The sequence below is a fragment of the Hyaena hyaena genome, unplaced genomic scaffold (assembly GCF_003009895.1).
Source record: "Hyaena hyaena isolate Hyena2069 unplaced genomic scaffold, ASM300989v1 scaffold_85, whole genome shotgun sequence".
Lineage (NCBI taxonomy): Eukaryota > Metazoa > Chordata > Mammalia > Carnivora > Hyaenidae > Hyaena > Hyaena hyaena.
In genome coordinates, this window is record NW_024080717.1 from 1,403,386 (window position 1) to 1,419,817 (window position 16,432).

Consider the following 16,432-nt stretch of genomic DNA (forward strand, 5'->3'; position numbering starts at 1 on the left):
ATGCCCAAGTCTCTTTGATGGAACCGTTGAGCCATTTTAGATTTTTAAAAAATTCCCTGTGGCCTTTGCTATTCATAAGCAGTGGTCTTTGGAAGTTAAGGTCCACTGAACTGAGCTGTAAGAAAAAGCAGGCACCACAGTCACGGCTAGTATGGTATGGGTATCCTTTTAATTGAGTTACAACTTTGGGAAGCATCCTGGGGGAGAGGGAGGCACACAGGAGACGCTGACGAGGATCACGAGGGTGACTCAGAGACCATCAGCTGGTAATGACAGAGGAGGACAGATGTGTTGGCCCGGCCCAGCCCAGAGGGCAGCAACAAGAGAGCAAAAAGCTACGCCAACTCCCAGTAGCCACCTTCTGGTCAGGCCACCAAGTGGGGCAAAATCAAAGAGGGACAGAAAACGAAAGGCCTTAACACAAAAGGCACGGACGTAAAACAAAAAGTTATTAGTCAAGAGATTACCTCACTGTTCCTCTGTAACAAAAAAAGAGGCCAAGACCAGAGTGAAAACTCTTGCTTCTTTGCAACAAGATGGGCAACACTTTATTTAGATCACCAAAAATAAGGTTTTCCAGAAAGGGAACCATAACATTACACAACAAAGTATAGCTGTAAAATCTCAAACAAGAGAGGCAACACTTTATTTAGATCACCAAAAATAAGGTTTTGGAGGAAAGGAACTGTAACAAGGAAATGTGTGGCTCTAAATTTTCTTTTGCCATCGATACCAATTCCCTCTAAAACATTTTGGGACTACTTTGTGATTTCCAAGCAAAACTAAAATCTGTTGGACAGAGTTGTTGAGCCTCATCAAAAGAATGAAAACAGTTTGGAAAACATTTTGCTTAATGCTAATGAATAATTAAAAAACGTGGTCATTGCTAACAAATAATTCCAACATCTACTAAAATAGCCTACACATACTTCCATTAATGTTTCACTGTGAACACAGCTGTTCTTTAACCGCTGTCACAGGCGACATGCAGTGGCAAGGGTCAGATGTTGGAGGCCGTTCAGCACCCAGAAAGTAAACCTTAACAGAAATAACTACAGTATGTAAGCAACTCAAACAAACGGGCCCACCTCTGCCAGCGGCCCCAGGGTGGCTGTTGTGTCAGCCCTGGAAAGAAGGTCCACCAACTCCCTAGACCTTCACTGCGAACCTAGAGCATAAAGCTAGACACGAGATGTTTTCCCGGAACCATCAAAACTTCAATAAATCGCCCTAGGGTTCTTGGTGCTATAGTGTGCCTCACAGGCAGCGACATAGGCAGACTCCGGGAAGAAGTCATCGTGGTATTCTGCCAAAAACCTGGAAAAAGAAAAAAATGGCCCTGATGATCATTACAGTGAGGATGAAAAAGCAGCAAATAAGATTTTCACTTGCCACCACTATAACACTTCACCCCTTTTTGGTATTCCAAAGAAAAAAAACGAATATAATTTTGATTTCTATATACTGATTACTTTCATTGCACATATCTAGCTTCTATAGTAATTGCCATTTCATCAGAATCCTTCCACTATCAAGTGTGCGAACAGAAATAGAACCTAAACTCCACTAGGTGGCAGGCTTCAGTATACAAACGCTTCCTCCAAAAAAGGGCTCTGACTACTTCTACATTTTCATGGCACAAAAACAAATGATAGGGGCACCGGGGTGGCTCAGTCAGTAGAGCACCTGACTCTTGTTTTGGGCTCAGGTCATGATCTCTAGTTCGTGAGGTCAAGCCCCGTGTTGAGCTCTGCACTGACCGCATGGAGCCTGCTTGGGATTCTCTCTTATGTGCACTCTTTCGAAAATAAACAAACTTAGGGGTGCCTGGGTGGCTCAGTCGGTGAAGCGTCTGACTTCGGCTCAGGTCATGATCTCATAGTTCTTGGGTTCGAGCCCTGTGTCAGGCTCTGCGCTGATAGCTAGCTCAGAGCCTGGAGCCTGTCTTCAGATTCTGTGTCTCCCTCCCTCTCTGACCCTCCCCTGCTCACACGGTCTCCCTCTCTCTCTCAAAAATAAATTACAAAAACATTAAAAAGTATTTTTAAAAAAATAAACAAACTTAAAAAAAATTAAACACAAAAATCCAACCTGTAGATGCTAATATTTAGGATCACAGACATACAACAAAAAAGTCTAATACTTAAGGTACTTCTAAACAGAAAATGTAAAACTAAATTACTATCAATCTTAACCACTTCTACTGTAAAAATTTAACTTTCTATTCACATAGTTACCCAAATGGATTCTTCTAGTGAGACAAAAATGTTACCTCAATACAATGAATATCCTGGACTCAGAAAACAGATAAATTACAGAAAAAAAAGGCCAACACCCCGATGTTACGATTACAGTTAGAACCAACCATACCTAGGTAATACTGCTACTATTAAAAATACCACACAGCTAGCTCCCATGTCTGATAGGCAGAAGTTCAGAAAAGATATATAAAAGATAAATTAATAAAAGAGATAAGAAATAAAAATACCTAAGAAAGAGATCAAAGTGCTTCAGTAAAGCCTTCAGATTCTTCTCAGAAAAGGACATCTTTCCAAGGATTTCTGGAAGTTTCACTGTATTAAAAACAAAACCCAAACCCTTTACAATCAGCAGACTCTGGCAATGAATAGGACACATCTACATTATCAGATAAAACCAAAAAGTCTTACTGAACACAGGGTAGAGGCACAAATGGTACAAACACCATTTTTATGAAATTTAAGGTTCATTCAGTGCCTTTTTTAAAAAGGTCATTTTTCTGTGATTTTTCTTAGACCCTCAAAATTACCACAAGCGATACATAAATCAACAAGGGCGTTAAAACCAAAGTGGAGGAGGGGGGCCTGGCTGGCTCAGCTGGAGCAGTGTGACTCTTGATCTTGGGGTCATGAGTCTGATTATTTGAAAAAATAAATAAACCTAACAAAAAAACCCCAAAGTGGGGGGGAAAAAAAAAAAAGGAAGAAGAAAGCATGGACTAGGATATCTTACCAAACAATCGTAGCAAGTGTTGTGCCCCATAAATGTAAGAGGGTGGAGGCGGCTGGTCACTTGGGGGGTAACTATCCGGTACAAGTTTCCAGGAGAGGACCTGAGAAAAGCATGAATTGCATGAATTATTGTCTATGAACACTGTCACCAAGAGATCTCAAAATCTGGAAGCGCGGCGGAAATACACATGCTGTGAGGTTCTCAGTCTCGCACACAGTGTCACACTCTCACTCCCAAGCTTCCTGTCCCTGTGGTGCCGCCTCACGAGTTGCTTCACAGCTGGACCAGAAAATGGGAGTCAATAGGAACAACACACTAATGCAGAAGTTTGAAAGCCACCGCTCTAACTTTCCCACGAAGCCCTTAAAGGGCATGCTCTCAGCATATAGAAGAGTATAATGCTTTATGTCACAGAAAACCAAAAAGTACAAAATAACAAAGTTCGATAGAACGCTTGCAAAAAATACACAATATTAATGTGTAGGATATGTAAATACAGAAAAACCACCAAGAAGTATATACCAAAATGTTAAATGTTCATTTCTTACTGGTGGAATTATGATTTAGGGAGTTTGGGAGGATAAAGGTAAGTGCTTCCCATAGAGATTAGATGTCAGCATGGATCTTATAGTTTCCTATCGTACCATTTTCAAAATACTTTTGCCTTTTAAATCAATCACATGAGGATCCACCTTCCTTGGCAACATGGGGATACTTCTAATCACCTAGAAAGTCAAGAATAAATTGCATGTAGGGGCGCCTGGGTGGCTTAGTCGGTTAAGCGTCCGACTTTCGCTTAGGTCACGATCTCACGGTTCGTGGGTTCGAGCCCCGCGTCGGGCTCTGTGCTGACTGCCAGCTCGGAGCCTGGAGCCTGTTTCAGTCTGTGACTCCCTCTCTCTCTGACCCTCCCCTGCTCACGCTGTCTCTCTCTCTCTCCTAGAAATAAATAAAAAAATAAAAAAATAAAAAAAATAAAAAAAAGAATAAATTGCATGTAGAGGAAAAAATATGGCTCTATGCCAGAACGAATACAAGCTTATGAAAATAAAGTGTGTGTGTAGGAGGGGAGCCTTAAAATTATATTAAATATTTGATTTCCTAATTCTCAGCAGCTACTACCTATAAATTAGCTATAACTATTTGGTCACTTCATTCCTTTTCCTTTACTGAAAATCCTGCTATATTAGAGAATGATACGGTAAAAAGTAACCCAAACATGTTTTAAAATTTTCTAATTTCCTAATATATTATTAGGAAACTAATCAGAAACTAATCTGACCCACCGAATCAAGTGAAAATAGACTTCAACCCTGGTAATTCATTTCTTTACCTTCTTTCTGAATATCAGAACTGTGGATGGATATCAGGCTTTTATGACAGTCAGAGTTGTATCGAAAAGCCCTCTAACGAGGGGCGCCCGGGAGGCTCAGTTGGTTGAGCGTCCGACTTTGGCGCAGGTCATGAGCTCACGGTTTGTGCGTTCAAGCCCCGCGTCGGGCTCTCTGCTGTCAGCAGAGCCTGCTTCAGATCCTCTCTCTCCCTCTCCCTCTCTCAAAAACTAACATTTAAAAAAACAAAAAAACAAATGAAAGCTCTCTGATGAGATTCTGTAGAAATACTGTTGGAAATTATAGAACTATGCTACCGAGTTGCTGCTTTGTCTTTTGGGATCTGTCAAGTTTACTCTGGAAATAGCAGGGCCAAAGGAAATCTACAAGACAAAGCAGAAGATGCCAGAACCACCCCAGAAAGGCTGGGGTACTCCATTTAGCACGATGAAACTGGAGAAGCTCACGAATCGCCCCACGCCCCTGCAGGCTCCATGCTAAGGTCCCAGCTTCGGCTTTGGCCTCACCCGCCCCACCCATCTGTGGTGCAGATCACCGAGGGCGGCGATGTGGTTTCCACATCATCATTCCACGCCCCGCACCTCAACCTGTGATGCACACAACCGAAACTCGGGAAGCGTCCTGACAGTGACACTTGAAGTTAATGTGGAGGAATCTGCAATCACCGGAACCGTGACACACACGTGTGTATGAAAGCAGGCCATTCGCTAGTTAGCGGGCAGCCTGCCTCACTCACACACCTGCACCCGTCAACGCGGCGTATCCCCTTCTATTAACTGAAGGTAAAGTTCATGGAGGAGAACAGGGTTCTAGCAGAGGGAGTCTCAGCAGGGGCGTATAGAGAACCAACTGTGAGTACAGATGAGCAAAGTGTGCACCCAGACCCTCCCCCGGGGCGGGGCAGGTCAGCGAGCAGCAGTGGCAGAGAGGCTCAGGTGATTTGGACGCAGGGCTTTCGTTAAAACACGCTGAGACAGAGCCCCTTACGAAGGTGGGAATTCACTAAGGTCTCACGAGTCACTGCTGAGAGCCGTCGCACCGTAGTCCAACCACTGACTGGAAATCCTGCTCTAGCAGCGCCTGCAGCTGGACCCACGGCCACTAGATGGGGGCCTCGCACTGCTCACCTGCTGGGAATAGTCCCGTGCCTTTTCAAAGAAACAGGACTCCCCTTAATAACACCTGCAGGCTCTGGCTGAGAAGCAGGACGTTAGGGACTGCTCCTCCCAAGAATTTCCTAATCTTCCCTCAACGTCATTGTAAAACAAATTAAGTTTTCTAGCTTGTCTATCAAGGGCCAGCCAACTAAGGCCCTGTGGCAAATCCAGCCCAACGCCCTGGTGCTAAACATGGTTGTTATATTTTTCAATGGTCAATACAATCACACGAATAATATTTCATGGTGTGGAAATCACATGGAATTCAATTGCTGGTGTGTATGAACGAACCGTGGGGACACACAGCCGAACCCTTTCACCTGTGAGTGGTCCGAAGCCCTCTCACACGACAGCAGAGCTGGCTAACCTCGAAAGAGACTGTATGGCACACGACCCTAAAATTATTTACAATCTGACCTTCACAGAAAAACTTTGCCAACCCTCATCACTAGATGTTCTCCCTGCTTAGTAAAGCCTGTGCACAGAACAAGGAGATCCTCCTGAAGTGAGAGTCACAAAATATCCCAGTAGACTAAGGCATGTCCTGAACTCCTGAGAGACTCACTACATACACATCAGTTAACCAATCTTAAAAAAACAGAATTTTTAAGTGAAAAGTTTCCCCATTTGTAAAATAAAAACCTGGTGGCAAGTCTGTTCTAGAAAATCAGAGGTGATTTAGGTCAAGTGCCTGGCACGATGCTGACATATAGCATATGCCCTCAAAGGGATGGCTATTAATATTACTACTAAGAGCAGATTTTATATTTTTAAATGATTGGAAAAACACGAAAAGAATAACCATGTTTCATAATAGGAAAATGATCTGATATTCAAATTTCAGTGTCCGTAAATAAAGTTTTTTTGGAACGCAGCATGCTCATTCATTTACACAGTGTCTACGGATGCTTTTGGAACCGGGTAGTCTTGAAGGAGACTGTGCGGCCCACAAAGCCTAATATATTTACTCTCTGGCCTTTTACGGAATAAGTGTGCCGATGCTTGTTTCATAAAGTGAAAGTCCTCCTATCTCAGTAGTCATGCTTACTTGAGAGATGACCATAACCACTGGGCTGGAATCCTAACGATCTTCTCATTTTAGAAACCAAAACCAATATTCAACATCATCACCTGCAGCACTGTGTTAATACCCACAGCAAGAGTGACACAGTGTCTCTAAGGAAAGCTGTCTTCCTCGCACAGGACTCAAGCAGCCACGGAAGGACGACCAGCGTCACGAACGCCTTACCTCATTTATTTCATTAGTTCTCCTGCCTTCGAAGCCAGCAAACACCGCACTCCCTTCCTTGCTCGGGGTCAGAGGAACGGGCGAGGAGGATCTGCTGTGCACAGGTGTCTCTTCGAAAGGAAAGGTGTTAATTATTCACTTGTAAACCACACAGAAACCGAACCAAAGACTGCCGGAAGACCACTACAAACAGCAGAGAAGTTATTCATCTTTAACAGTAAGACTTTCCTACCATAAGAGCCAGTGCCTGGATTATTTGGGGGAAAAAATCAAGTACTGATAGATACCACAACATGAGGAACCTTGGAAACACTACGGTGAGTGAAAGAAGCCACAGACAAAAGGCCACTTACTGTGTTAACTGCATTGACAGGAATTGACGCCTAGAAGAGGCACATCTACCCAGACTGGAAGTAATCAGCAGTCACCTAGCCTGATGGATTAGTGGGGGGAGGCAACGGGGAGCTACCGCTACCAGACCCATGAGACAGGGCTACACCAGCAGGTGCCAAGCCTCCAAATGCAGAGCCCAGACCGGGCGGGAAGGACTTCTCTCTCTCCTAGCCACAGGCACGATGCCTCAGGAGCCTCGGTCAAAGCCCAGCTTCTGAGCGGAGCTCCCACAGCCGAGTGGACAAACCTGGCTGGGACTGTGCGCTCGCCCCCACTCCCCTCACCGCCAACCCGCCGGCCGGCCAGCTCCCGTTCGGGACAGCAGCAGCCGGCATGGGCCGAGCACAAAGTGAAGGGCTGCCCCATGCCTGGGAATCGACCTACTCTTCTCCAGGTGCAGGAAGAGCTTAGGCATGCTGGCTGACGTGTCCTGCTGCCGGCGCTTGGGTTGAGGCGACGCGCTACTCTCAGACAGCCTGTCACAGTTGGCAGAGTGGCGCGTCGACCGCCTCAGAGACTGCAAGGCTTCCGGCTCGGCCTTGCGCCTCTTGGGGGTGGCCGGTTCACCTGACGTGGGCTGACTCTCCGTGGACTGCGGTGTGGATGGATTCAGCAAAGGCGGGCTCGGAGAGAGCTCCTCCTGGTTCCTGCAAAAGAAGAGAGAGCATGGCACACCTCTGGCACACAGAACCTCTGCAAAAGCCGGGGCGGGTCTTGAATGTCTTTCTTCACATTGGAAACACTCTTGCCTCTGCTCCAGGAGGCTCGTGACCTTTTACTTTCTTAAGCAGTAACCGTCAGACATATTGGAGAGCCTGGGTGGCTCAGTTAGTTAAGCGTCTGACTTCGGCTCAGGTCATGATCTCATGCTTCGTGGGTTTGAGCCCCACATTGGGCTCTATGCTGACAGCTCGGAGCCCGGAGCTGCTTCAGATTCTGTGTCTCCCTCTCTCTCTGTCCCTCCCCTGCTCGTGCTCTGTCTCTCCCCCTCTCTCAAAATAAATAAACATTAAAATTTTTTAAAACAGAAGTAACCCGATGTATTAAATCATTTACATCCTCTTGATAACTCTGCAAGGCATGCTGGCATTAAAGACAGATGCCCCTTTTGTCTCTTATACCAATGGTTCTCAGCTAGACGGCGTCTTGCCCTGCCAGGGGACACTGGCACTATCTGGAGATGGTGCTGTTTCGGCTGTCGCCACCGGCAGAGCGCTACTGGCATCTAGTGGATAGAGGCAAGGGCTGCTCAACATCCCACAGTTCACGAGAAAGCCCCACCACAAAGAACGATCTGGATCAAAATATCAATAGGGCCAAGGTTGAGAAACCCTGGTCAAGAGAGTAAGAATACTATGCAACACAGCATAATGTACAGAAGGGTCTAATCACTGTGCTGTACGTCAGTGGGGCCGCCGTACTTCAATACGTTTTGTTTTAAAAAGAGTAGGAACACCGTACCGTATCATCACACTGTAACTACTGCAAGACTAGAAAGAAAAGCCACAAGCACCCACCAAGCTTTGTGGAACAGAGGGCACCCTGGACACTGGCAGCCTTGAGGTGTGGAGCAGGGCATGGGGACAGCAACACAGGTCCCCATGTAGCTGCACAGGCCTCTCACGCAGGGTGAAGCCCACGGCAGAGGCAGGCGGGTAGGCTGAGAAGAGATGATCTGGAGGCAGGCAGAAAAGCAGGATCGAGGAGCCACGAAGGGAAGGGAGAAGGGGACGGAGGGGCAAGGGGGCCAAAGCAGAGCGTGGCATCTGGTGAGCGGGCAGCTGCCAGCACCCTCTCCCGGGGAGCAAAGTGAACAGGGGCAGGGGAGACCGGCAGACAGGAAGGAGGCAAGTGCGGATGGAGGAGTGGGAATCTGAAAACGGGCTGCTGCCCCAGGAAAAGAGGCACAGGAAGAGCGGGAAGTAGCTTATGCAGCGAAGGTGCAGACTTCAGGTTGGGGACTTCCGCCCCTCCTCCCTCAAGCAAACGACAGAGATTTGGGCATGCTTGGGGACTGAGGAAAGGAGTGACACGGCAGAGCAGGGAAGGAACTCAACTCTACTACTGCGAGCAAAAGGGGACCAGCCCTTTGAGAACTTTCTCATTTAATAATAACTACCCAAGGAGGCAGCTGCTCTTTCCATTGAACAGAGGCAGAAGGAAGAGACCCAGAAGGCATCTCCACAAGTCACACAACCAGTAAGTAAAGGAGCTAAATTCAAACCCACATCTTCCGCCCTCCTCAGCCTGTATCTTCACTCACCTGTCTTTGGGAAGACGGGTTAACTGCTCAAAATCTAACCAAGTTCTCACACTGGACTCTTCTCTTGGTAAGTGAGCAACTTAGCTTACCCAGGACAAAACACCTTTCAATCTCCTCTTCTGAGCCTGTTGGCCCCAGAGCATCAGATGCTGAGATCAGACAAATTGCAGGCTAACTTACCTGTTAGTGTTTGTGGCACTTTCCTTAATTGGAAGAAAAAACTTGGATGAAGTAACCTTTTTATACTGAACTTGTTCATATGGATAGAGCAAAACCAGTGGGAGCGTGTAATCAAATGTTATTCTTAATCCATCCACCATCTCCTTACAAAGGTCAACGCTAGGGGAGTAAGAGATTAGAGATGCAGTATATACTTTCCAAAATAACAAAATGAAGTTGCAGTTTTAATAAAGCAGTGTTTTAAAGCTAAACGCTACATATCCCCCCTTTACATACAAGGAGTAAGTTTACAGATGTTGTCAACAGAAAATTAAATGGAAACACAGATCTGTAATATAAAATGAAAAAAGTACACTGGCAATTTTAACTTATCGCACTGAACACAAGTGAGTATGCTTGGTGTCACACGAGGGGCCCAAGCAGCCTGCGGTGCAGACGGTGGACAGAACCCAATTACCCGGTGCACTATTCCTAACACCTGTTACAAGTTGAACACTCTGTCGGTCTCTAATCAAGCTGGGCCACGTGCAGAACGCAGGCCATGAACATGATTATCCCGACTGGAAGAAAAACCTGTTTGCAAATAAGCTGTGATAAAATCTTATTCACCCATTCTGGGGCTTCTCAAGGAAGAAGAGTTATCTACCTATATTGGATCACTGATAAAACCTGGTCTTGGGTGCTGAGCCAGTGCATACGCTCAATATATCTGCACCAGACACCTAAACAAGTTACTGAGCATTTTGAAAAGGGACGATATTTTGATATTAAATCTGTCACTAAATGAATTATCAGTTATTTATTAATTGATATATAAAATGAATTCCAAATTACAGAAAAGGAGAGTGTCACCTATTCTAAATGGAAGTCACTTCTCTAATACACAGAGAGAGAGTGAGCCACTGAACCACAATCCCATGCTCCCCACTACTCACTTCTTTTCTGCTGGAATATAGTGCACGTTCATGTTGGCATGTGGCATAGCATGATGGTGACGAGGCCTCTCAGTGGCTGAAAAGGCTGCATTAATAGCAAAATGCTTCACGTAGGATTCCAAAATAGTTATGATGTTGGTCTGGCACGGAAGCTTCACTAACTGTTAATGAAAACACACACATCTGATGCACGCATCTCATTGTGTAAATTCCAAGAAACAGTGCTCGTCTATATAAATTTTTAAACTCAAAACTGAAGCCAATTCTCGGGGCGCCTGGATGGCTCAGTCAGTAGAGCATTCGACTCTTGCTCTCAGGGTGTGAGTTCACTCCCCACGTTGGGTGCAGAGATCACTTAAGCATGAAATCTTTAAAAAGTAAAGCCAATTCTGTTCGAGAATCTTTTAAATATACTTTGAGGCTCTTTGATTGCTTCAACTAATCATATCCCAATGAAGATTACAGTGTAAATTTTTAAAATAAAAGCAGCGATTCACATCTTAGTGATCAATGAGAGCCATGTGGGGAGACTACGGTTGCAGCCAGCCTCCACGACAGATCAATTATGTCTTAACCTCTTTTTTTTTTAGTGTTTTATTTATTTATTTTTTTTAATGTTTTATTTATTTCTAGGGGAGAGAGAGAGAGAGACAGCGTGAGCAGGGGAGGGTCAGAGAGAGAGGGAGTCACAGACTGAAACAGGCTCCAGGCTCTGAGCTGGCAGTCAGCACAGAGCCCGACGCGGGGCCCGAACCCACGAACCGTGAGATCATGACCTAAGCGAAAGTCGGACGCTTAACCGACTAAGCCACCCAGGCGCCCCTTAACCTCTTGAACGAAGCCCAGGTATAAGGCGTTTGGCAAAGCTCCCTAGATGATTCTAATGGACAACCAGGGCTGGGAGAGACTGCCTGCCTTAATTCAATCAGTGACAGAGGGCCACTGTCAGAGAACTTCAGAACCCGACTCAGCACAAAACTTAAAATATGAATTTCATTCTCACGATGTTCTTAATTATTTGAGTCCGCGATTGCAACATATAGCTAAACAAAAGCTCTATCACACACCCACATTTTCTGTGCCCTGACACCCCCCCCATACCCGTTTCCTCCTGTTGATATAGTAACAATCATCCTCCAGCTTTTTCTTCAGAACTTCAGGGATTTCGATGGTTATTGTTCTTTCTTCCATTTCCCTTTTTGTGTGCGGCTCTGGTTCTTCCTTCTGCAATATCACAATTGCATCTTTGACTACTTAAAACACAAGGGTCTATATCCAAAGACCAACACGTGAGAGCCTCCTATGAAACAAACCCAGTTAATCCTCAACATTCATACCAGTAATTACCAGTAATGATGCCATGTGGCCTAGAGAAAGGCGCATGAGAGGCCAAAGGTTAACGGGTTTAGGGCACTAAGCACATTGCAAATGCTTATTTTGCTTCCCCCCTTTCAATGCTGGCAGTGAGATGGATGTTAACTTTGAAGGCAGGCAGAAGATGCCGAACTCTGATACACGGCATTTAAAAACTCATCACCGTTATAAAACTAAAGTTCATGATTTCATTGGAAAGGAAGAGGTAACCATGATTCCTGAAAACACTTTATGGGTAAAAAGAGCCACCAAGAGGTTCATATGGTGACTACAAATACAAATAAAGGTTATTTCCCCTTAAAGATCAAGTACAATTCTATCATACCTGGTTAAACAAATGCATTTTTGGAAAAATGATCCACAACTGGAGAATGTTGTCACACAATTTTACCACTAAATATATACCTAAGACAGAGATTTTACAATAAAAACTTTATACCACTTCCGTCTTTTCTTCAATATCACTTTCTTCACTTATTTCTTCATCCTTTTCTTCACTACTGTCGTCAGAGGCGCTGCTTATTGCTAGGTAAAACAGAAAACATCAGGCAAACCGGCACATATGCTTCCGTAACCTTTACGCTTATAATTCGTTACGGTGGCGCGTGTCCCGCCCCTGGCAATAATTAACTGTATCCTGCGTGTATTTTAAAGGCTGAATATAAAAGATCCACAAATAGTGGGTCTTTCGGAACAGAAATTCACTTCGAGAAATAATAGAAGAGTAATTTCAGTGAAGGCAAAACCCACACAAGTTCATGATCTGAAAGTGTTTGGTAACTGGGGTCAAGGCCCAGGAAGTGGCAGGGAGGAAACATGAGGGGTCAGTACAGAGAAAGACACTGGCCGAACAGGCAGTGGTCAGGAGCAGGACTCACTGCTACTCGAATTGTCAAAAACAAAAGGGGAGACCTTACACTTAATGAGCTTGAAATGGTTCCCTGTCTGTAACTGCAGTGAATCCTCCTCCTCAGTCCTGCGGTACAAAACGACGAGGTACAAGTTCTTTTAGCCAGGGAAAAACAAAGTCGAGCCACTCACAGTTTTCATCATTTTCATCTTTTTCTTCAACAGGGAGGCTTTTTAAGACAGAGTCAACACCAGGCAGCCTGCAGCGTCTCTTTCTTCCTGTGCTTCTTCTGAAAGAAAACAAACACTGCTCACATAACGGCTGGTGCTCACTGACATGGGTCTTGGGGTACAAACAAGACATGACAGCAGTGATTCTTAGGGACCCAAAAATCATTAAATCCTAGAACATAAATGTTCATCGCCACTTTGGAAGATTCCACAGTAACCTCTCGGAAAACACGGCATTTAGACCACGATAGCAATTCCCCACTAACACGCTTAAAACGTATACGTTTATTTAACAAGCCAAGTTCATCGTATTTTTACTTTTATATTTAAAAAACTCGAAACGCTAAGAGAAAACACAGTGAATAACGTTTATTTCATGACGTTTGTATTCTTACAGGCGAGCTACAGCTTTCCTTGCCAATTTACGCTGTAATCTCCGATTTTCATCGGTGTCACGAAGGACATGATCTTCAGCTGCCCATCTATCCCAGCTAATCAAACAAACAAACGAAAAAAAAAAGAGAAAAGAGGATATAATATTCAGTATTTTAGTTTAGTTTGAAACAAATTCTAAAGGCTCCTCACAGAAACACAAGTGTCCCAGAAGTACTGAAGTTTTCGAACACTAAATATTTTAAAATCACACAAAAAAAGATGCAAATAAACTGAAAAAGGAACTCATTCAAACACAGAAACAACTAGGGTTTCCAGAATCCAAATACAATTGACTTGAAAGCAATCCTTCTTCAGAATAGGCAGGGTTTGATTAAAAAAAAAAAAAAAAAAAGGCAGAAACAGGAAGTGAAGCTTCTCTACAAGTGTTTCTAAAACTTAAGCTTGCAATGTTCCTGTGCTGCAAAGATGATCAATTTTCAATCCCGTTTAACAAGTACACTCACCTTCTGTTCCAACCATTAAAATGGATCAGATATTCTGGGATCTTTCTGCCTTTTTCGTCTTTCCCAACAATAACATCGACAATCTGAAACCAGGAAATATTGTCCACAAATGACAGAACACACAGAATAGTGCAAGCTAAAGCAGAGAAAACTGGATCACAGATCTCTTTTTAAAAGAAAAGAACGCATTCTCTCCTTTTTTAGACTGAAAGCTGGGTTGAAACATTTTCCCTTTCAATTCCATTTTTTTTCCCTGAGTGGATGCCTCAAAATAGGAAACATCCCTCCAACCGCCCAGCGATTGGCCTCGGATATCGACACTGAGTTCAGTTTCTGAAGCCATTGGCCGACCGATTTGTCACTAACACAAGGGTCCAGGCCAGACACGAGAGCCGCAGCCCCGAGACCTCTGGGAGTTGTAGTCTCCCCAGCTTCGCTGCGTCCAGGGCCAGGACGGCAGGATTATGCCCTCCCTCCCGAGCGCAGTCCCCGGAGGGAACACCTGGGGCAAATGATGGGGCGTGTCACCCCAGGGGAGACTCAAAGAGGGGGGCTAGCAAACAGCCGGAGGCTGCGGGGAGGAGCCCGAAAACAGAACTCACTAAGCCCAGAGGCCTCGGAAATGCCCCTAAGGCCGGCGTCACCCAGACGCACCCGGCCTACCGGGCCCACTCCCACTCGTCATCCAAACCGCAGGCGCTGCAGTTATGGCTCACCCCCTCCCTCACCGTCCCCCTGCCCCCGAAACTTAGATGGCACGGGGCGCGAGTCAGGGATCGAAAACCTAAATGCTGCAAGACGCTAAGGGACGAAAGCTCCGGGTCAACACTGCCCTCGGGTGGGGGGGTCGCGGCCTACGGGAGATATCGGGACCAGACACGATTGATGCTCCCGAGCAATGACGTCGCTAGTCGACGGCAAGGCTCTGGCGCTACAGTTAGGACCTGGCTCAGTCAGTCAGGGTGCCGCACGGGAGCCCACGCAACGATGCACCGCGCAGAACGGTGGGCGTTAACACGAACGTAGAGGCCGCCGGCAAGCTGCCTCCTCGACGCGCAGCCCTCGCTGGCGTCGCGTGCGCAAACCGACGTCGCGGCCCCGGCCTCGCGACACTGCACGCGCGAGGTTTCGTTTCCGACGGCGCGTGCGCAGCCGCGCGCCGGCGGAAGCGGAAGCGCCGTGGCCCCGACTCCCCCGCGCAGCGTCCCGCGAGCGCCCCCTGCTGCACGCACAGCGCCGCGCAAGCCGAGGAGCAGCCGGCATGGAACGCCGGGCCCCGCCACTTCCCCTGTACCGCGCCGCCGTCCGCACCCGCATCCGCATCCGCCACCCGCCCCGGGGTCCCCGGCCCGCGCCTCCTCCCTGTCCCTCCGCGGCGGCACCTTGGCATCGTACAGCACTCGCGCCTTGGTGGGGTCAGGCTCGAAGCACAGCACTTTCTCCCCTGAGTGGAATTTAAATTTCATGCCCTCGCTCGCGCTCATTTGCTCATCGTGGCGGAGGGCGAGGCTCCGGGGCGGGCGGAGCGCGCGCGGTGGGGGGAGGGGGGTGGGGGCGGGGAGGTGGCGCGCCGCGGCGGGGGTGAGGGGAGGGAGCGGGGAATGGCGGAGGCTGCGGCCGCCCCGCCCTCAGTCCCGCCTCGGCCCGCCCCGCGCCGCGGCCGGACCTCGGAGGCTCCGGGCGCGCGCGCTCCCGCCGGAGCGCGTCTCCGCGAGTCCCCGCCGGGCCCGCTGAAGGCTGCGGCGGGGATCGCCGCCCTTGGCGGTGGTCTTTCGGCGGAACGGCCCCTCCCGCCCCCGTGGGAAAGGTGGCTGGCCCGGGGGTGGGAGGCGCCCAGGGGAGTCTGGGGTGGGCGCTGGCGGCGGGCAGCTCCGCCGGCCGCTGCCCTCCAGCAGCCACTGGCCGCGCCGCGCGGGCCATCTTAGCAGCGCTGCGCGCCGCCGAGTGTGGCTACGCGGCAACGATGTCTGGCCGGGGTCGAGTGTAGATGGGCAAAGGCGGGCGGTGTGGGGGGAGTGAAGAAAGCACTGGGGCATAGCTGGGCTGGGACAAGCTTGTGGCAGGCCTGGAGCTCTCCAGTGACAACCGGTGAGCAGTGGGCGGTGAGGCCGATGGGTCCTTAACGTGGCCGTTAACATCTTAAGTCTCCGCTTCCATCGTGGGCTTTCAGCCCCCAGCACTCAAGGTCTGGTGCGATACACCGAATACTCCCGAAAAGGAGGAAAGTGCTGTGAGGCTGGTCCTGGGAGGTACCTGCACCGAGGGGGTGCTCAGGACATCTCTGGGGAACAAATGGCAAGCGCTCGGACACTCTTGAAGGGCAAACCTCCAGACACAGGAAGGACGGTGCTGGGTTTTTGGCTTTCTTTGAGGGACGGCAAGTGTTTGGGTAGTGTAGTTACTGGGTTAAGAGCGGCCTAGAGACCAGCTTCGAGGCTCTGATGTGGTGAACTGCCGGTTCTCCACTCTCTGGGCTCTGTTCTCGTTTCCCGAAATTGCACTTGCTCTCCCCTTCGCTGGGTTTCCTGGTAGACTGGTAGACGTCCTTCCGTCTCAGCT

General features: G+C 47.6%; 1 protein-coding gene across 2 annotated transcripts; it reads right to left on the reverse strand.

The window, feature by feature from the left end:
* Nucleotides 1-516: 516 nt before the first annotated feature.
* On the reverse strand, nt 517-15,406 carry MSL3 (MSL complex subunit 3). Of its 2 annotated transcripts, none has more exons than XM_039234252.1 (13): nt 15,256-15,406; nt 13,874-13,956; nt 13,370-13,465; nt 12,936-13,030; nt 12,334-12,419; nt 11,622-11,744; nt 10,521-10,681; nt 9,586-9,744; nt 7,527-7,789; nt 6,750-6,859; nt 2,992-3,091; nt 2,489-2,573; nt 517-1,317 (listed from the first exon to the last, which is right to left on the reverse strand). In XM_039234252.1, the coding sequence occupies exons 1-13, from the start codon at nt 15,355-15,357 to the stop codon at nt 1,218-1,220; spliced, it is 1,563 nt and encodes a 520-aa protein (XP_039090183.1). In that variant the 5' UTR covers nt 15,358-15,406; the 3' UTR covers nt 517-1,217. The 2 variants fall into 2 exon arrangements, with proteins under 2 accessions (XP_039090183.1, XP_039090182.1); XM_039234251.1 differs by having other exon boundaries at nt 12,936-13,033.
* Nucleotides 15,407-16,432: the final 1,026 nt, after the last annotated feature.